Below are 21,811 nucleotides of genomic sequence, written 5' to 3'. Positions count from 1 at the left end.
CTCTTTTCTTCCTCTTCCCTTTCCCTTTCACCCTCTCCCTTTCTCCACAGGTTCATCTAGGCCAAGCCCGCTCGCTATATAATTGCACGCTGACAACCGTTAGGTCAGCAGAGGTGCTTTATAACTCCCCGTTGCCTGTGTCTAAATTTAGTGGCCTCAGCATAAGGAAAAGTTTCCCTCTTTGGATTAAGGTCCTTAATTACCTGTGATTTGTGGTTTTCCAGTCTGGGAAGCACCAGAGCCCTGTGATTTAATGCCTGGAAGGGAGGTTATAGGTGAGACTGTCAGTAGGAAAGACAGAAGGAAGATAGAAGGGAGAAAGAGAAGGTGCCCGTTGAAATCCAGCAGAAAATGACACTTGCCTTAAAGGACTCCTCACGGATCTGTGGCGTGGCTGCTCTTGTTAATAGCTGGACTGAGCTCTCTAATTACAATCTGCCCGGAGTCACGGGGGCTGGGGTTATGCCCTTGGCTTAAAGCTCTCACAACAGACGAGGTGTCTCTATTTATTTGGCTCAGGCATTCAGAAGCACCAAGACTCATGAATCCTCCTGCACTCCCCAGTCTGGGGTGCTTGATTCAGTCCCCTGTCTTGGAGGAGACGGTTAGAAATAGCTTGATTCCCTTTGGAGACAGCACGGCTTCCTGGAAAGAGCATGGGCCTGGGAGTCAGAGGACCTGGGTTCTAATCCTGCCCCTGCCAGGTACTGGCTGTGTGACCTTGGGCAAATCACTAAACTTCTTTGTGCCTTGGTTTCCTTATCTGCATAATGGAGATTTAACACCTGTCCTCCCTCCTACTTAGACTGCGAACACCCGAGGGACCTGATTATCAGGTATCTATCCCGAAACTTCATGTAGTGCTTGGCACATGCTAAATGCTTAACAAATACCACTATCATTATCATTATTATTAGGTTTCTTGAAGTATTCTACCCCAAACCCTCATAAATTGTCTCCTAGCCATGTGACTCTTCCTTCTGAAGAGTCCAACCTCCTCAGCATGCAATCAGTTAATCAGTATTTTTTATTAAGTGCTCACCGAATGCAGAACACCGTCCCAAGTGCTTGGGAGCTAAGATGCAGTAGAGTTGGTAGACACAAACCTTACCCTCCAAGTCCAGTTGGGGAGACAGACGTTAAAATCAATTACAGGTCGGGGAAGGAGCAGAGAGTATAAGGATATGGACAAAGGTGATATGGAGGTGGAGAGTAGCAAAGTGCTTAAAGGGTACAGAGCCAAGAGCAAAGGTGATGCAGAAAAGAGAATAGGGTGGGAAGATGAAATGTTAGTCAGGGAAGACTTCCTGGGGGAGATGTGCTTTTAGTAGACCACAAGAGATATTACAGTCTAGAGGATCAGACAGACATTAAAATAATTTACAGATAGGGGAAATAGAGTGTAAGGATATGTACTAAAGTCCTGTGGGGCTGAGGGTGGAGCGAATATCATCAGTGCTTGGGGAGTACAGATCCAACTGCACGGCTGACGCAGAAGGGAGAATGAATAGGAGAAATTAGAGCTCAGTCGGGGTAGGCTTCTCGGAGATGTGATTTTATTAAGGATTACTAGATGAGGAAAGCGGCGGCCTGTAGGATGGGAAAAGAGAGGAAGTTCCAGGCCAGTTGGAAGACGTGGGCAAGGGGTCAACTGCTAGCCTGTCCACTCTCTCAGAAACCGACAGGAGCCTAGTGCTCCTCCTTGGATTTTCCTGGTGGAAGACTTGAGGGACAAAGAGGAGAAGTGCCTTGCCTGAGAGCAGAACCCCTCTGGTAACTGAATCAGAAGGTTGTGTCAGAAATGAAGGAAGGGATAGAAAACTGGAAAATCCAGGGCCGGAAAAAATCTCTAGTGGTCGTCAAGCTCATTGAGTCTGTGCTCCAACTTCCGGGAGAGACAGTGCCGTGAAAACCTTAAAAAAGTCATTTACCCATTAGTCAGGCCCAGCTCAATATTCTGCTTTCACAGTGGCAGCAGGAACCTGGATTCTCGTCCCGGTTCTGCCACTTGTCTGCCGTGAGACCTTGGGTAAAGTCACTTTACTTGTCTGGGCCTCCGTTTTCCCATCGGTGAAATGGAGATTGAATACCCGTTCTCCCTCACAGACTGTGAGTGTGGAACGAGGACCGGATCCAACCAAATTATCATATTTCTACCCCAGATCTTAGTGCAGCGCTTGGCACGTTGAAAGTGCTCAACAAATACTTCAATTATTATCAATAATAATAATATTTTTTCATTATTATTATCATTATTATGAGGATCAAAGCAACCCAGGCAGCGGGAGCTCTCCTCTTCTTAGCGATCCTCAGGAGTAAAGACTCCCCTGGGAGTCCCTCGATAGAGCACGGGCCCGGGAGTCAGAAGGACCTGGGGTCTAATCCGGGCTTCATCACTTGTCTGCCGTGTGACCTTGGGCAAATAACAACTTCTCTGGGCCTCAGTTCCCTCAACTGTGACGTGGGGGTTAAGTCTGTGAGCCCCACGTGGGACATGGGACTATGTCCAAATCGATTGCCTTATATAAACCCCAGCTTTTACAACAGTGTTCGGCACATAGTAAGTGCTTAACAAATACCACCCCCCCCCAAAAAACCTCAGCGATGGAGGATCGTTCCACGCGGCAAGGCCGATAGGGGAGATTATGGTGGAAGTTGTTTCCTGGGCCCAGTGGGAGTGAAGAACATCAGGGAGCTGCACTGGGGCCTCAGTACCGGAAATCAAGGAAATCACATTCTTCCTGACAGGACCAGACCAGATTTGCTCAGTCTCTCCCTCCTTTAGTTGGGGCTCCTAGGGGCTATCTCGGGCCATTTGCCCTTAGGGACTCCAGCCTGAGGAGGGGGCGGGGGCAATCTGGATGGAGGATCCAGGTTGGGAAGCGGCCCAGGAGAGGGATAGGCACCTCTGAGGGACAGTAAGCAACATAAAGGGGGTTAAGAAGCAGCTGTGGCCTAGCGGAGCTGGGTCTTGGGAGTCAGGAGGACCTGGGTTCTAATCCTGGCTCTGCCACTTGACTGTTGGGTGACCTTGGCCACGTCACTTCACTCCTCAGTGCCTCAGTCACCTCCTCTGTAAATTGGGGATTAAAACCGTGAACCCCGTGTAGGTCATGGTCCCTGTCCAACCTGATTACCTTGTAAATGCCCCACTGTTGAGTGCCGTGCCCGGCACATAGTAAGCTCTAACAAATACAATAAAAAAAAAAAGTGCCGGGGTTTCTGAGACTACTCCAGAGATGGGAACCAGGGGAGGAGACGAAGTCAGCCCCTACATTAAACCGCTCTCATCTCATGACTGACCTTGAGCGGCTCATTTTAGGAGGGAGCTGAAGAGGGTCCTGAGAAGGAGCAACGGAATGATGAATGGGTGGAAAGGCAGAACCTTTGAGGCGAGGTCAGAGGGGGTGGAAGCCATAAATACGGGAAGGGCTGAGGGATAAATTAATGACCATTTTCAATTATATGAAGGCTGGTGGTGACCCAACGGTCTCCACCTCCATTATCTCTAGCTGTCCTTCGGACTCAAAGACGATGCCTCTGCTGGTGAAATTCACCTTTGGGAGCTCACGTGGCTGAGAAGGCCAAGGTGTGATCCACAGTCCCCCCAGTACTAGGCACACACAAAGACTATCCTTGGTTAGGTTCAATCAATAATAATAATAATGTTGGTATTTCTTAAACGCTACTATGTGCCAAGCACTGTTCTAAGCGCTGGGGTAGACACAGGGTAATCGGGTCGTCCCACGTGAGGCTCACAGTTAATCCCCATTTTACAGATGAGGTAACTGAGGCCCAGAGAAGTGAAGTGACTTGCCCACAGTCACACAGCTGACGAGTGGCAGAGCCGGGAATTGAACCCATGACCTCTGACTCCGAAGCCCAGGCTCTTTACACTGAGCCACACTGCTTCCCTAATCAATCAATCAATCGTATTTCCTGAGCTCTTACTACGTGCAGAGCACTACGCTCAGTACTTGGTAGAGTACAATACAACAGAATTAGCAGACCCGTTCCCTGTCCGTAACGAGCTTACAGTCTGGAGGGGGTGGATGGATTAAGGATGGATCATGAGCAAACAGAAGAGATTTTGATTAGGCAGCGTGGCTCAGTGGAAAGAGCACGGGCTTCGGAGTCAGAGGTCATGGGTTCGAATCCCGGCTCGGCCACTTGTCAGCTGTGTGACTGTGGGCAAGTCACTTCACTTCTCTGTGCCTCGGTTACCTCACCTGGAAAATGGGGATTAAGACTGTGAGCCCCACGTGGGACAACCTGATTCCCCTGTGCCTACCCCAGCGCTTAGAACGGTGCTCTGCACATAGTAAGCGCTTAACAAATACCAACATTATTATTAGGCCCAGGAAACGCTTCCTAATGGAAGAAATTATAAGTGGAGGAAGTAGCAGAGCTTAAGGATACGGACATAAGTGTTCTGGGGGTTGGGTGAGTACCAAGGTTCATTCATTCATTCATTCAATCGTATTTATTGAGCGCTTACTATGTGCAGAGCGCTGTACTAAGTGCTTGGAAGGGACAATTCGGCAACAGATAGAGACAATCCCTGCCCAACAACGGGCTGTGCATAGAGGGTACAGACTCAAGTACACAGGTGAACCAAAATGGAGGGAAAATAGGAGGGGGAGATGAGGGATTAGTCAGGGAAGACTCCCTGGAAGAAGTATGATTTTATTAATGCTTTGAAGATGGGGAGAGCACTGTCCTGTAGAGTACATAGCGGGAGGAAGTCCCAGGAAGGAGATTTTAGTGAGTTCACGCTTGAGGGTTTCCAATTTGTGTCTCAATAATTGGGTGCAAAGAATAGCACTCAACTAATAAACAGTAAATAGCTGATTCTCTACCGGGATATAAGCATGGGGCTACACGCTGTGACCTAATTTCCCAGCTATTTCTAGCTCTCAATAGGCCTCCCACCTGAAACGTCTAGATAGTCAAGGAACGGGTTTCTTAATGACAGTGGTGGGGCAGGGGGAAGAGAGAAGGAGGACTAGGTGATCTGGTTACGCTGCATGTTTGAATGCATCCTATGACACGAGACCTTTTCAAGGGGAATCTGACTTTAAAGACCGCGTCCTTTTACCCCAGCTAATATGGTATATGGTGAAATTGCTGTGTAGATAATATATGTCTGAAATATATTGAAAACATCCCCAAATTGGCCGGTTTTACTGCGGTTTAAAACATATTCATGTCACACGCCATATATTTCACATATCGAGAAACGGCACCAATTCTAAAGGAGCTTAAACACATTTAATATATTGTCACATAAACCGCTCGAGCATGGAAGAGTCAGTGGAATCCTAACTCAGGCTGGCATGGCTATAGGGTAGGGCACAGAGGAGGGCACAAGAAGGGTTGGTCCCCTGGGGAAAGACCTGGTGGTCTCTTGGACCAAAGAGATTGCATGGGGTCCCAAGCCCCAAAAGAGACCTGGGAACCAATAATAATAATAATGTTGGTATTTGTTAAGCGCTTACTATGTGCAGAGCACCGTTCTAAGCGCTGGGGTAGACACAGGGGAATCAGGTTGACTGTAACGTGGGGCTCACAGTCTTCATCCCCATTTTCCAGGTGAGGTAACTGAGGCACAGAGACGTGAAGTGACTTGCCCACAGTCACACAGCTGACAAGTGGCCGAGCCGGGATTCGAACCCATGACCTCTGACTCCAAAGCCCGAGCTCTTTCCACTGAGCCACGCTGCTTACCCACATTGGGCTAATCAGAGCAGGTGGAATGACAGACCAGTAAGACACCAGGAGGTCAGAAGTCAGGGAGACTTCCAGAAGAACCGGAGTGAGGGTCTCTGGAAGCTCAAACCATGGAGTCTCTCCTCGTCTCTCACTCCTCCAGCTCCCTTCCACACATTTGAAGTCTGAGGAACTAGACTGTAAGCTCGTTGTGGGCAGAGAATAGGTCTACCGCCTCCGTCGTATTGTACTCTCTGAAGCGACGGTGTTCGGCACGTAGTAATCATTCAATAAATACCGTTGATTGATGGCTTGTTTCCCTGAAAGAGGCGTTGGCAAAGGTAACTAGGGTGCAGGAACATCATGCCCATAAGCAGGTAGATGCCCATTCACACAATTTCATTCTGGACCGTCCAATTTCTGGTGGTCTCTCGAGTCTGGTATGGTGGGCAGATAGTGTGAGGAGGATTTCAGCAAGGGGGGGGGGGTCCCGTTTCGTCGATGCCGAGACACCCCCTGAAAGTAGGACTTCTCTCTCACCATTTTACTTTGTCTTCTCTGGGTCCTCGAATCTCCCCAGAATTCCCACTGGGTCCTCCACACATCAGCCGAGTGAGAGTGACGGGAAGCAGCGTGGCTCAGTGGAAAGAGCCCCGGGCTTGGGAGTCAGAGGTCATGGGTCCGAGTCCCGGCTCAGCCCCTTGTCAGCTGCGTGACTGTAGGCGAGTGAGATTCCCATAGAGGTTTGGGCCTCCATTTCCATGACTCTCACAGCAACTCTGAGAATTCCCAGTTTCATGCTCTATCCTCTAGGCCTCACTGAGGTAAGCCCGTCCTCTAGACCGTAAACCCATTGCGGTTAGGGATTGTGTCTCTTTATAGCTGTACAGCACTTTCCAAGCAGTTAGCACAGTGCTCTGCACACAGTTAGCACTCGATAAATGTGATTGAATGAATGAATAAATTATCTGGTATCTGTCCCATTTCTAAGTTCAGTGCTTGGCACATAGGAACCTCTTAACAAATATAATAATAATTATTATTATTATTATTCAGACACTTCCAGAGGGAGCCCAAAGCCCAAAAGCCTGCTCCCCAAGGGTAGTAAGGGAGAATTTACGAGGTCCCACCTAGGAAGCGGAGGGAAAGCCATTTCTCAACATCATTTGTGCAGTGCTCTCCCACTGCTGTAATTACACCGAAAGAGGTGGGTGACAGTGTGCAGCGGAGAGAGACAGGCCTCTGAGCAGCTGCCACATAAAAAGGTCGATTGCCACCAATGCCGGGCCCCCGGAAGATGTGTTCATCTCGCCACCGCTCATTTGGAGGGGGTGAGGGAGGCCCAGCCTCAGCCGCTGTGGAGGTTCGGTTCAAGATTGAATTTCCACATAAACCAGGGAGTTGGGGTTTTTCTCTGCCCCTGGATCTTCACCCTCACCGGAGAATGCCGGCAACTGTCGATCAGAGGTGCCCCGCGCCATCCTTCCGCATCCGTCGGAGATCCGGCCACCGGCCAACTGGCGCCGGGTACTGAGGGGCAAAGGATGAACTTTGGCTGGGCATGAATCAGAGGAGCAGGGCGGGGGGTGAGGGAAGTTGGAGAGAGTTAAGGGACTCCTGCGACCAGAGAAGTAATGAAAAGAGTTGGGCACGCTCAATAAATATCAACGATTGATTCAAGGGAGAAAAGCTTGGTTCTCATCCCCCGCTTACTCTGCCGCATGCTCTCTGTGTAAGCTTGGGTCAGCTGCTTAACCTCTCTGATTAAAATAATAATAATAACATGGCCTAGTCAGTGGAGCGCTGGCGTGGAAGTCAGAAGGTCCCGGGTTCTAATCCCCGCTCCTCCACTTATCTGCTGGGTGACTTTGGACAAATCACTTCACTTCTCTGTGCCTCAGTTACCTCATTTGTATAATGGGGATTAAGACTGTGAGCACCATGTGGGACAGAGACTGTGTCTAAGCTGATTAACATGTATCTACCCCAATGCTTAGAACAGTGCTTGACAAAGTAAGCGCTTCACGCATGCCATCTTGGCATTATTATAATTATTATGATTAATAGCAATAATAATAATAATAAGTGCTTACTACGTGCCAAACACAAGATAGACTGTGAACAGTCTCTGTCCAACGTGAGGCTCGTGGTCCAAGGCAGAATCCCCATTTTACAGATGAGGAAACCGGGGCCCAGAGAAGTGAAGTGAGTTGCCCGAGGTCCAACAGTGGGTAAATGGGTTGCTTTCTTCATTTGTAAGATAAGGATACTACCTCCTGTCCTCTCTTCCCTCCCTCCCTCCCTCCCACAGAGGGATGTGGTGAAGACACGGAGCTTATTGACAGAATAGTGCTTTTAATTCTATGGAAGCGGCGGAATTTCTTTGGGCATAGAAGAGGGGACGGTACTGAGTCTTAGTGACTGTGTGTCTGATTTCTGGATCTTCCCCTAATGCCATCACCGCCTCACCTTGGGAAATTTCCAAAAACATGGCCTCCGTGTCTTTGAGGTTTCATCCGGGCTGGGAAAGCCATTAGAGGTGGATGCTGGAGAACAGGCTGCACTTCTCAGACGTGTCAGGAGTCTCCTACTTCCTTGTCATCGACTGAGCAGGGTGGCAGGGTGGCCAATTTGATGCTCTTAGCATCGCTGCTGTCATGGAAAACCTTCTCAGTGGTGCGGGAACTATCAGCGCTTAGAACAGTGCTTGGCACATTAACAAATACTGTCACTGTTATTGTTACACTGCTTTCTAGACCTGGGTCTGTTGCTGGTGACCTAGGGCATTCCTCTTACCCGCTCTATTCTGCAGTTTTCTTTCTTAAAATGGAGATCGAACCCCTGCCCATCCCTACCCTCAGCGACACTTTAAGAGTTCAGAGAGAGAGAGAGAAGCAGCATGGCCTAGTGGATAGAAGCATGGGCCTGGGAGTCAGAAGGTCTTGGGTTCTAGTCCTGGCTCTGCCACTTCCCTGCTCTGTGACCTGGGATAAGTCGCTTCAATTCTCTGTGCCTCAGTTTCTATACCTGTGAAGTAGGAATTCAATACCTGTTCTCCCTCCTACTTAGACAGTGAGCCCATGTGGGACATGGACTCCCATCAGACCTGATAATCCTGTCTCTACCTCAGCATTTAGTTTGGCACCTGGCATAAACTAAGCATGTAATGGATATTATCATTATTATTATTATTTTGATATTTCTGGCCTGCCTGGTTTAAAAACTTTTTTTATTATAATGGTATTTATCAAGTGCTTACTACGTGCCAGACGTATTAAGCTCTGGGTTAGATACAAGCAAATCAAGTTTAACACGGTCCATGTCCCACATGGGGCTCAAGATCTTAATCCCCATTTCACTGATGAGGTAACTGAGGCACAGAGAAGTGAAGTGATTTGCCCAAGGTCACACAGCAAGCAAGTGATGGAGCCAGAATTAGAGCCCACATCCTCTAACTCCCAGGACTGTGCTCTATCCACTCCCAGGTCTGTTCTCCTTCTCACTCTTTGCGCTTGTCCCGCCTTGCAGGGTGAGCTCTCTTTCTCCTTTGAGTCGTCTTTCCCGTTCCACCATCTAACTATAATGGAAGTCACCCTTTCCGGAGGTGTGGGAATTGGTGGGTCACAACTCTATGGTAGTTGTCACCTCAGGCATGTCCCCTCCCAGGCTTTACCCCCTCTCTCTGAAGATCGGTTAATCAATCATTCATATTTATTGAATGCTTACTATGTGCCGAGCACTGTACTAAGCACTTGGGAAAGTACAATCCCAGCTCTGCCACTTGTCAGCTGTGTGACTGTGGGCCAGTCACTTAACTTGCCCACTGCTTAGAGAAGCAGCGTGGCTCAGTGGAAAGAGCACAGGCTTTGGAGTCAGAGGTCATGGGTTCGAATCCCGGCTCGGCCACTTGTCAGCTGTGTGACTTTGGGCAAGTCACTTCACTTCTCGGCGCCTCAGTTCCCTCATCTGTAAAATGGGGATGAAGACTGTGAGCCCCACGTGGGACAACCCGATTCCCCTGGGTCTACCCCAGCGCTTAGAACGGTGCTCGGCACATAGTAAGCGCTTAACAAATACCAACATTACCAACGTTATTATTAACTTCTCTGTGCCTCAGTTACCTCATCTGTCAAATGGGGATTAACTGTGAGCCTCACGTGGGACAACCTGATTACCCTGTATTTCCCCCAGCGCTTAGAACAGTACTCTGCACATAATAAGCGCTTAACAAATACCAACATCATTATTATTATCATTATTACGATATAACAATAAACAGACACATTCCCTGCCCATAACAAGCTAAAGTCTAGAGGGGGAGGCAGACATTAACATAAATAAATGAATTATGGATATGTAATGTAATATGAATATGTATGTATATAATATGAAGAGCCCTAATATTGTTCCTCTCTCCCCATAGTCCACCCTGACCTATTCAGCCCCCTCCCCCTCTAGACTGTAAGCTCACTGTGGGCAGGGAACGTGTCAAATAACTCTGTTGTATCGGACCCTCCCAAGCTCTTAGTCCAGTGCTCAGTAAATATGATTATTTGATTGATTGAATCATCCTTCCCTATTCCTAGCTCTGAAGCAGGACCCGTGAATGGGAGAGATACTGAAGATCATTCTTCCTCAAGGGACTCAATAAACCAGTTGCAGTTTCTCTGTGGACGGTGTGAATCAAGGACAACTTTTACTGCCATGCAAATCACATATAAATGTTCATGCAGAGTGCCATGTGATCCTCCTAGCTCCCCAGCGTGTGGCCCGTGGAAATTCCAGAGGGAGATCCAGTGACCCTTGGAATCCAATGGCCTAGAAGAGGGATTGCACCTCCGAGTGGGAGTGGGAGACTTCCATCTCGCTCTTAAGATTCAGGGAACCCAGTTCTCGGGTTATCGGCCCTGACCCAGACCTACATTTCCCAGACAGCACCAGCCTACCCCCCAATACAACTGGGTCGTGTCCCTTGAAAAGTCAGCCCAATCGTGGTGTTTGTTAAGCGCTTACTATGTGCAGAGCACATGTTCTAAGCGCTGGGGTAGAGACAGGGTAATCGGGTTGTCCCACGTGAGGCTCACAGTCTTCATCCCCATTTTACAGGTGAGGTAACTGAGGCCCAGAGAAGTGAAGTGACTTGCCCACAGTCACACAGCTGACAAGTGGCAGAGCAGGGATTCAAACCCATGACCTCTCAAGCCCTGGCTCTTTCCACTGAGCCACGCTGCTTCTATGTATCATGGGATACCTTTTCCCATAGACTTAACATATTACAAATTAAAATTTGTTCCAGAACCTCTAGAAAAACCTGGAATTCCTCTTCGACTAAGGATGGTACTGATAAAAACAACCAAGTTACTCTTTATTTGTTGTTTGGATAATTCAAAGAATAATATTATAATGTTAACTAATGAGAAGTTGTGGGATTATAAACTTTGGAGGATGCTGCAGAGATAGAAACTTATTTTTCTTTGGCAGTGGTTTTTCAACGCCGATGAAGAACTTGTCTTTTTTAGGTTAAACAGCAGGCTTCTTCTTGTCCTCTCGAAGCACCTTGTAGCAGATCAACCCTTTCTGAGGAATTTGAACCTTTGTGATGGTGGTATTCTTTGATCATTTGACAGAGATCTTTGAAAGAGAAGCAGCGTGGCTCAGTGGAAAGAGCTCGGGCTTTGGAGTCAGAGGTCATGAGTTCGAATCCCAGCTCTGCCACTTGTCAGCTGTGTGACTGTGGGCAAGTCACTTCACTTCTCTGGGCCTCAGTTACCTCATCTGTAAAATGGGAATTAAGACTGTGAGCCCCATGTGGGACAACCTGATTCCCCTATGTCTACTCCAGCGCTTAGAACAGTGCTCTGCACATAGTAAGCGCCTAACAAATACCAACATATATCATTTTTAGAAATTTGTTTGCTTTTTTCAGAATTAATACTAGACTTTTAGATCCCCAAATCTATACTTGGAGGTGGAGAGAGACCATAATGCCTTCATTATTTTCATCCTCTTTATTCATTCATTCAGTTATATTTATTGAGCACTTATGGTGTGCAAAGCACTGTCCTAAGTGCTTGGGAGAGTACAATATAAAACAAACACATTCCCTGCCCCAAATGCGCTCACAGTCTAGTGGGGGAGACAGACATTAATATAAATAAATGAACAAGGTTGCATGGCACTGTCAAGGTGACAAACAATGGTGGAGTGATAACCGGGATTCACGTATCGTCGGGTGGCTTTAACCTAGAGAAATCCATCAAACAATAATAGCTGTATCTCCAGGCTTTATATATCACGGGCCGACTTTGACTAGGGCTAACGTATCAAACGACAACGACCGTATCTCCAGGTCGTCTGCACTGTGGGGCAAATGTACTTGGGCAAAGTTTCAAATAATGAAGACTGTATCCCCGAGTTCTCCGCATCTTGGGTAACTGGAATTTGGGGTGACGCATCGAGCGATGACGACAGCATCCCCAGGCTCTCTGGAATCGTGGGATAAATGTAACTTGGGGTAATGCGTCAAAAGATAACGGTTGTGTCTCCGGGCTCTTGGCATTGTGGGGTAACAGTCACTTGGGATAACACCAGAGGCTAATGACTCTATCCCTAGAGAACATAGATGATGGAGTGATTGTTGCCCCGGTTAGACCCTAAGCCCCTCAAACGGCGGGGACCGACTCTATCTGTTACCGATTTGTACATTCCAAGCGCTTAGTACGGTGCCCTGCCCATAGTAAGCGCTCAATAAATACTGTTGAAGGAATGAATGAATAATTGTTACTCAGGGTAACGTATAAAACAATAATGACTGTATCTCTGGGCTCTAGATATGGTGGGGAAACTGTACCTTGGGGTAATGTATCAAATAACCGTGGCTCTGTATGTCAAGGTAATATTATTTCATTCAGTCGTATTTATTGAGCGCTTACTGTGTGCAGAGGACTGTACTAAGTGCTTGGGAAAATACAATACACCGATAAAGAGAGACAATCCCCGCCCTGGAATCCTAGGTAGCTGCACCGTGCGGTGCTTCTGAGGTGTCGTGTGCGGCTTCTGCCTGAAAATGCCAACGACCACTTAGATGAAGAGGCGACAGAGGGACGGTCCAGGCAGAGGGGAGGCGCGAGCCAAGATCTGACCCGGCTTCACTTCTCTTTCCCCGAGGTGGCCGGGAGCCAGCGTTCTGCACGCAGATTGGGTGGGCTTCTAGGTCCCAGGCTTGTGTCCCACGCTCTGAGCTACTGTCTGTCTTCTCCCCCTCTCCCAGCTCCTCCCACTTCCATCGCGGTCCTCGCAGCTGATTCTCCTGCCCCCTTCAGCCGCTATCAGGCCCAGAACTTCACCCTCGTCTGCGTCGTCGCCGGAGGAAAACCAGCCCCCATGGTGAGTCTCTCTGGAGCCCCTAATTAACAATCCTGATCATAACTTGGACATTCGGAGAAGCAGCGCGGCTCAGTGGAAAGAGCCCGGGCTTGGGAGTCAGAGGTCATGGGTTCGAATCCCGGCCCTGCCCCTTGTCAGCTGTGTGACCGTGGGCAAGTCGCTTCACTTCTCTGTGCCTCAGTTACCTCATCTGGAAAAGGGGGTGAAGATTGTGAGCCTCACGTGGGACGACCTGATTACCCTGTATCTACCCAAGCGCTTAGAACAGTGCTCGGCACATAGTAGGCGCTTAACAGATACCAACATTATTATCACTTACTGTGTGCCAAGCACGGTAAAAAATGCTGATGTAGATTAGATCAGATACAGCCTTCGTCCCTCGTAGTGCCCGCATTCTCAATAATCAGTTGTATTTTGGGAACACTTGAGAAGCAGCGTGGCTCAGTGGCGAGAGCCCGGGCTTTGGAGTCAGAGGTCATGGGTTCGAATCCCGGCTCGGCCGCTTGTCAGCTGTGTGACTGTGGGCAAGTCACTTCACTTCTCTGGGCCTCAGTGACCTTCCTCTGGAAAATGGGGATGAAGACCGTGAGCCCCACGTGGGACGACCTGATTCCCCTGTGTCTACCCAGCGCTTAGAACGGTGCTCTGCCCATAGTAAGCGCTTAACAGATACCAACATTATTATTATTATTTTTAACACTCTCAGTATTGTAGAGCACTAATTAGGGTGAAGACTAGTTATCAAATCCCCATTTTACGGATGAAGAAACTCAGGCACAGGGAAATGAAATGACTTGTCCAAGGTCACTCAGCAGGCAAATGGCAAAAGGTGGGATTAGAATCCAAATCCTCCGACTCCCAGGCCGGTCCTCCTCCTTCCACACGGCAGACTGACTCTGGATGAGGTGCAGGGGAGAGAACACACTTTCCTCTCCAACTCAGCCTGCAGTCTGGTCTCCCGTGTAGGGGCCATGCCTACGGGGAGCAAAAAACAGACAGAGCTCTCTCTGGGACCTTTAGCAAATCTTAAACCCAACAATGATGCAACAGGAGAAAGAAACAATCAACCAGTCACTCAATGGTATATACTGAGCACTTAGTGCTTGCAGAGCACTGTACTATGTGCTTGGGAGAGTACAATACAGTAGAGTTGGTAAATATGTTCCCTGCCCGATCCACCGAAGAGCTATCGATCTGCCCCGTTTCCACGGAATGCTCTAGGGTTACCTGGGAGAGGTTTAGTATCAGGTCACAGAGCGGACAAGTGGTGGACCCAGGATTAGAACCCAGGCCTCACTTTCTATGAGAAGTGTTTATTATTATTGTGTTCATTATTATTAGAGAAGCGGCATGGCTCACTGGAAAGAGCCCGGGCTCGGGAGTCAGAGTTCATGGGTTCGAATCCCGGCCCTGCCACTTGGCAGCTCTGTGACTGTGGGCAAGTCACTTCACTTCTCGGTGCCTCAGTACCCTCCTCTGTAAAATGGGGATTAACTGTGAGCCTCACGTGGGACAACCTGATGACCCTGTATCTACCCCAGCGCTTAGAACGGTGCTCTGCACATAGCAAGCGCTTAACAAATACCAACATTATTATCATTATTGTTGTTTATGGTTTTTGCTAAGTGCTTACTACTTGTCGAGCACTGTGCTAAGTGCTGGGTAGATACAAGTTTATCAGGTTGGATCCAGTCCCTATCCCCTAGAGAGGCTGCACGGCGTGGTGGGCAGAGCCCCGTCTGCTGTGTGACCTTAGGCAAGTTTCTTCACTTCTCTGGGCCTCAGTTACCTCGTCTGTATAATGGGGATCGAGACTGTGAGCCCCAGGTGGGACAGGGACTGTGTCCAACCCAATTTGCTTCTCTCCACTCCAGTGCTTAGGACAGAGCCTGGCACATAGTAAGAGCTTAACAAATACCAAAATAATAATAATAATAACTAGAGTCTAAGAGGTATTTAATCCCCACTTTTTAAGGATGAAGAAACTGAGGCACAGAGAAATGTAGCGACTTACCCAAGGTCACACAGCCGGGAAGTGGTGCAGCCAGGAATAGAACTCACATCCTCTGCCACCAAGGCTCTTGCTCTTTCCTCTAAGCCGTACTGCTTCTCTACCCAGAGTCCTTCGGTGATGATGATGTCGGTATTGGTTAAGCGCTTACTATGTGCGGAGCACCGTTCTGAGCGCCGGGGGAGATATGGGGTCATCGGGTCGTCCCTCGTGAGGCTGAAGGTCTTAATCCCCATTTGAGGTGATTGAGGTACCGAGAAGTGGAGTGACTTGCCCACAGTCCCACAGATGACAAGTGGCAGAGCCGGGATTCGAACCCACGACTCCCAAGGCCAGGCTCTTTTCACTGAGCCACGCGGCATGTGGGCCAGGGTTTATTTTCATGGTTCAGGGCTGTCGCTAATGTCACCCTGAGAGAAGGGAAGAGGCTCAAGGACGTAGAGAGTGAGCCCTCAGAGAGCAAATAGCCATCGCTCCCAGAGGCAAGTACTTCCCCAGCCACGGTACCTGGCACGGGGCGCGGTGACTATAATAATAGTAACGTTGGTATTTGTTAAGCGCTTACTCTGTGCCGAGCACCGTTCTAAGCGCTGGGGTAGACACGGGGGAATCGGGTTGTCCCACGTGGGGCTCCCAGTCTTAATCGCCATTTTTAGTGCCTCCCCACGAGGGACTCGCAGGCTAAGTAGGAGGAAGAGAGAGTATTGAATCACCATTTTGCAGATGAGGAAACTGAGGCCCAGAGAAGTGATTTGCCCCAGGTTACAGAGCAGTCAAGTGGCAGAGCTGGGTTTAGAACTCAGGTCCTCTGATTCCCAGGCCTTTACTCCGTTCGCTAGGCCGCCCTGCTTCCGGAAGATTGCGGAGGACAGGTGCTATGAGATCCTGGACAACCAGTGGCCCCCAGCGCCTCAGACCGGGCCTCTTAAAGCGGGGCGGTTGCTACGTCGCCGTTGGCCTTCGGGGTCTCGGCTGGCCGACGGGTGACGGAGCGGCGGCGGGAGGCGGTGACTCCTCGAACGTTTTCGCTCTCCACACCGGCTCGTTCCTCTCAGCGGGTTTTCAATCACTCGGTCGAACGCCACCCTCTGCCCCGAGCCCAGTAGCCGACGGTCCACGCCGGGGCAGGACCTGTGGGGGAGAACCAGACGTTGGGCAGACCGGCTGCCGGGGTGGCAGACCTAGGGGGGTAGGTCCGTGGCTCGGCGGAAAGAGCCCGGGCTTCGGAGTCAGAGGTCATGAGTTCGACTCCCGGCTCTGCCGCTTGTCAGCAGGGCGACCGGGGGCGAGTCACTTCACTTCTCTGGGCCTCAGTGACCTCATCTGGAAAATGGGGATCAAGACTGTAAGCCTCACGTGGGACGACCTGCTTCCCCTGTATCTACCCCAGCGCTTAGAACAGCGCTCGTAAGCGCTTAACAAATACCAACATTATTAATTCTTGGAGGCCAGGGATCAACCCTATCTATTCTACTTTGCTCTTCCGAGCTCTGAGTAAAGTGCTCTGCACACAGTAAGTGCTTAAAGCAGCGTAGCTCCGTGGAAAGAGCGTGGGCTTGAGAGCTGTGTGACTTTGGGCAAGTCACTTAACTTCTCTGTGCCTCAGTTACCTCATCTGGAAAATGGGGATTAAGACTGTGAGCCCCGCGTGGGACAACCTGATTACCTTGTATCTACCCAGCGCTTAGAACGGTGTCCGGCACATAGTGAGCGCTTAACAAATACCAAATTATCATTCGGGGTCATGGGTTCGAATTCCGGCTCTGCCACTTATCAGCTGGGTGACTGCGGGCAAGTCACTTGACTTCTCTGGGCCTCAGTTACCTCATCTGTAAAATGGGGATTAAGACTGTGAGCCGCCCGAGGGACAAACCGATCGGCCCGTATCTCCCCCCAGCGCTTCGAACGGTGCTCTGCACATAGTAAGCGCTTAACAAATACCGACATTATTATTAAATAATACTGCCCACTGAGTGATTGAAAACCCGCTGAGAGGAACGAGCCGGTGTGGAGAGCGAAAACGTTCGAGGAGTCACCGCCTCCCGCCGCCGCTCCGTCACCCGTCGGCCAGCCGAGACCCCGAAGGCCAACGGCGACGTAGCAACCGCCCCGCTTTAAGAGGCCCGGTCTGAGGCGCTGGGGGCCACTGGTTGTCCAGGATCTCATAGCACCTGTCCTCCGCAATCTTCCGGAAGCAGGGCGGCCTAGCGAACGGAGTAAAGGCCTGGGAATCAGAGGACCTGAGTTCTAAACCCAGCTCTGCCACTTGACTGCTCTGTAACCTGGGGCAAATCACTTCTCTGGGCCTCAGTTTCCTCATCTGCAAAATGGTGATTCAATACTCTCTCTTCCTCCTACTTAGCCTGTGAGTCCCTCGTAGGGAGGGACTTTGTCTAACCTAATTATCTTGTAACCGTTTCAGAGCTTAGTACAGTGTTTGGTACCTAGTAAGAGCTTAGCGAAAACAGTAATAATAATTTTTAAAAAACCACTGCCCCCCCCCCGGTGTCTTCCGCAACTGCCGCTCGCATCTGCTCTGTCCCAACGCTTGCTTCCCTCGAAGTAGATGGGCCTCCAGAGATCACGGAGAGGCTCCTTCTGTCCGTCAAAGCCTTCGGAGACCCTGGGACTGCCCTTCCCGGCCGGCTCAGACATTTCAAAAAAAAGTTTCACTCTTGCCCACCTCCCCCCATTCTGCCGGCATTTACGTTTCTCTGAGGTGTCGGGCGCTTGTCGGAAATTCTCTGACATAAATTACGATTTTGCTTCTGAAGCTGTTTACCCAAACCCCAACTAGGGCATCGTGCACAGAAGAACTGCTTTTACAGATCTTTAAGCGCGAGCGTATTTCTCCTGTCCTATATTTCATTCTCCCCCTCCCCCCAGTCCTCCCCATCTACTCTTCTACCCAGCGCTTAGAACAGTGCTCTGCACGTAGTAAGTGCTCAACAAATACCAACATTATTATTCTCTCTCATCCCATCGCCACTCCCAGCTTCTCTCTATCTCTCTCTCTCTCTCGCCCCAACAGGCACCTCTACTCGCCCCAGTCTCTCGCACTGGACCCACCCGCTTCCTCGCCCCACCTCTCACATTGATTTACTTATTCGATTTATTAAAAGCACACCTGCTCCCCAGAGGCTTCTGGGCACATGTCCTGAAATATAAAAGTGACAAATTCAATTGCTGCAGCTCAAAACTAAATTTCCCTGTCGAACGGGGAAGCAGGAGGACAATTTCATACTGTCAGAACACAGTGCTCTCTGGCCGCCTCCTACCCCCTTCCACCACTTCCACCCTGACTCCCTCACACCCGCTCTCTCTCACTCCACCTTTCTCCCTCCTCTCTTCCCCCAGTGTGATCCCTCGGTCTCTTCACGCTCCCTCCGACTCCCAACCTGCCTTCTGCCCTTCAAACCTGCTCTCCCCTGCCTGTGCCCACCACCCGTCCAGCTTCCTCTTCCTCTCACCCAACGCTCACCTCCTCTCTCTTCCCCTTAAATATTGGATGGAGAAAGTGAAGAAATAAGGCTAAGCAAGGGAGATCTTCCCGCGTTATATTAGCTAACCCAGTGGCTCAGTGGAAAGAGCACGGGATTCTGGAGTCAGAGGTCATGGGTTCGAATCCCGGCTCGGCCACTCGTCAGCTGTGTGACTGTGGGCAAGTCACTTCACTTCTCGGTGCCTCAGTTACCTCATCTGGAAAATGGGGATCAAGACTGTGAGCCCCACGTGGGACAACCTGATTCCCCTGTGTCTACCCCGGCGCTTAGGCCAGTGCTCGGCACGTAGTAAGCGCTTAACAAATACCCACCTTATTACATTATTATTAACCTAGAGACTGGAGGGCTGATTGGGTCTAGCCTTGTTCAGGTGCCCTTTCCCCATGTATCATCACCATCATAATCATAATAATTGCATTTGTTAAGCGCTTACCATGTTCCAGGCACTGTACTAAACTCCGGGGCAGATACGAGGTAATTGAGTTAGACACAGTCCCTGTCCCACTTAGGGCTTACAGTCTTCATTCCCATTTTCCAGATGAAGGAACTGAGTCCCAGAGGAAGTGAAATGACTTGCCCAAGGTCACACTGCAGACAAGTGGTGGAGTCAGGATTAGAACCCAGGCCCTTTTGACTCCCAGACCCATGATCTATCCACTAAATCACGCTGCCTCTCTGCTTCATGATATTGGCTGATCACTATGCGCCAAACACTGGGCTAAATGCTGGGGAAGACACAAGGTATTCAAACAGGGGCACACGATAGAGGAGGGGGTGGGAGAACAGGAGTTTTATCTACATTTGATAGATGAGGTAACTGAGGCCCAGAAAAGGGAAGGGACTGGCCCAAGGTCACGCAGCAGGCAAGTGCTGGAGCTGGGATTAGAGCACAGGTCCCCTGATTTCCAGGTCGGTGTTCTTTCCGCTACGCTGTGCTGCCTCGGAAGGAAGGAAAGGATTAGGGAGGGAGACAGGAAAAGCGGGAGATTCTCTTAAAAGAAGCGGCATGGTGTAGTGGCTGGAACACGGACGTGGGAGTCAGAAGGTAATGGGTTCTAATCCCGGCTCCCCCACTGGTCCGCTGTGTGACCTCGGGCTAGTCGCTTCACTTCTCTGTGCCTCAGTGACCTCATCTGTAAAATGGGAATTGAGCTTGCGAGCCCTATTTGGGACAGGGACTGTCAATTTGGCAACCCAATCTGCTTGTATTCATCCTAGCACTTAGAACAGTGTCCGGCACACAGTGCTTTACCAATCCCAGGATTATTATTATTTATTACTATTATTAAAAGTCATGTTGAGGAATCACCCCTAGGTTTATGATTTCCTACTCCCTTCTAGGACATTACCTTTGGGAAGAATCAGTTTTAAAACAGCTCTGTGTTCCAGGTTCCCCCAACTGGACGGCGGGTTCTCTTGCCTAAACTTCTCCTGGAGAAGGAGACCTGCGTGTCCTCGTGGCTCAGTGGAAGGAGCCTGGGCTTCGGAGTCAGAGGTCATGGGTTCGACTCCCGGTTCTGCCACTTGTCAGCTGTGTGACTGGGGGCAAGTCACTTCACTTCTCTGGGCCTCAGTTCCCTCATCTGTAAAATGGGGATTAACTGTGAGCCTCGCGTGGGACAGCCTGATGACCCTGTATCTCCCCCAGCGCTTAGAACAGTGCTCGGCACATAGTAAGCGCTTAACCAATACCAACATTATTGTTATGTGCTGACTCTAATAACAGCGCTCTGCTTAGGCACCGCCCTTTCAACTGAAGATCTCTTTTTTTATATAGTTTTTAAGTGCTTATCGTGTGCCAGTCACGGTACTAAGCTAAATGAATCAGGTTGGACACAGTCCATGTCCCACACAGGGCTCGCGTTCTTACCCTCCGTTTCGCAGACGATGTGACTGAGTCCCAGAGAAGTTAAATGACTTGCCCAAGGTTACACAGCAGGCAAGAAACAGCATGACAGAGTGGAGCGATCACAGGCCTAGGACTCTGGTCTTGGGTTCTTCTCCCAGCTCCGCCACCTGTCCACTGCGTGAACTTGGGTAAGTCAAAACTTCTCTGTACCTCAGTTACCTCATCTGTAAATTGGGGATCGAGACTGGGAGCCCCACGTGGGACAGAGAATGTGTCCAATCTGATTTGTTTGTAGCCACCCTAGCGCTTAGTACAGTTCCTGGCACATGGCAAGCTCTTAGCAAATACCATAATCAGTTTTAAGTGGTGGAGCCGGGATTAGTCATTCTGATTCCCGGGCCCGTGCTCTCTCCGCTAGGCTACGCTGCTTCTCTGTGAGGGCGAGGCTGTTCCCGCTGGAAGAAATGGGGAAAATGCCAGGGAATGGGTGCCTGTGGGCAGCTCTGAGCAGAAAATCCGGTCACGTCTGTCCTTCCTGAGCCCCAAGCGGAGGTACAGGGATGTTGTCCCTTAAACACTCACCTTCCTCAGCCCCGCTCTCAGGCGTTCAGCTTGGGATTCCTGGCAAGGATTCGGGAGTCCCTCCAAGCCATCTCCCTGTTGGTCCTGGGGTGAGCCTTGCCAGATGGCAGATGGAAAGAGCACGGGCCTGGGCGACAGGAGGCCCAAATTCTCACCCGGATCTCCTCTTGCCTGCTGGATGACCATGGACAAGTCAGTTCACTTCTCTGGGCCACAGTTTCCTCCTCTGCAAAATGGGGATTAGATACCTATTCTCCCTCTCCCTTAGTTTGTGCACCCCAATCTGATTATCTTGTATCTACTCCAGCACTTAGGGACTGTGTCCAATCTGATTATCTTATATCTACTCCAGCACTTAGCAAAGTAAGGGCCTAACAGATACCGCTATTATTATTATTATTATTATCATTCTTATCATTATCGTTGTTATCACGAAGAGAAGCAGCACGGCCTAGAGGTAGAGCATTGGTCTGGTGAGTCAAAAGGACCTGGGTTCTCATCCCGGCTCCGGCACTTGTCTGCTGTGTGACCTTGGACAAGTCACTTCACTTCTCTGGACCTCAGTCGCTCATCTGTAAAATGGGAGGGTACCACTGGGAAACTCATGTGGGACAGGGACTGTGTCTAACCCGATAAGCTCGTATCTACCCCAGCGCTTAGTACGGTGCCCGGAAGATAGTGCTGACCCAGTAAGAAAAATAATAAAAAGAAATTACAGATAAGATCAGGGGGACTTAGCGAAGAAAGCCGGCAGGATTCCGAGTCCTGAGA

General features: G+C 49.8%; 1 protein-coding gene across 3 annotated transcripts in view; it reads left to right on the top strand.

Annotated features, from left to right (window-relative positions):
- Positions 1–21,811, top strand: part of IGSF21 (immunoglobin superfamily member 21) — a 404,504-nt gene that overhangs the window by 358,488 nt on the left and 24,205 nt on the right. For all 3 annotated transcript variants that reach the window (XM_029066236.2, XM_029066237.2, XM_029066238.2), the window contains one exon: positions 12,980–13,095. In XM_029066236.2, the coding sequence (XP_028922069.1) occupies positions 12,980–13,095 (116 nt within the window). The remainder of the gene's footprint in view (positions 1–12,979; positions 13,096–21,811) is intronic.

This window comes from Ornithorhynchus anatinus, chromosome 5, assembly GCF_004115215.2.
Source record: "Ornithorhynchus anatinus isolate Pmale09 chromosome 5, mOrnAna1.pri.v4, whole genome shotgun sequence".
Taxonomy (NCBI): domain Eukaryota; kingdom Metazoa; phylum Chordata; class Mammalia; order Monotremata; family Ornithorhynchidae; genus Ornithorhynchus; species Ornithorhynchus anatinus.
Note: the sequence above shows the minus strand (reverse complement) of the source record. Positions and strands in the feature narration are given on the sequence as shown.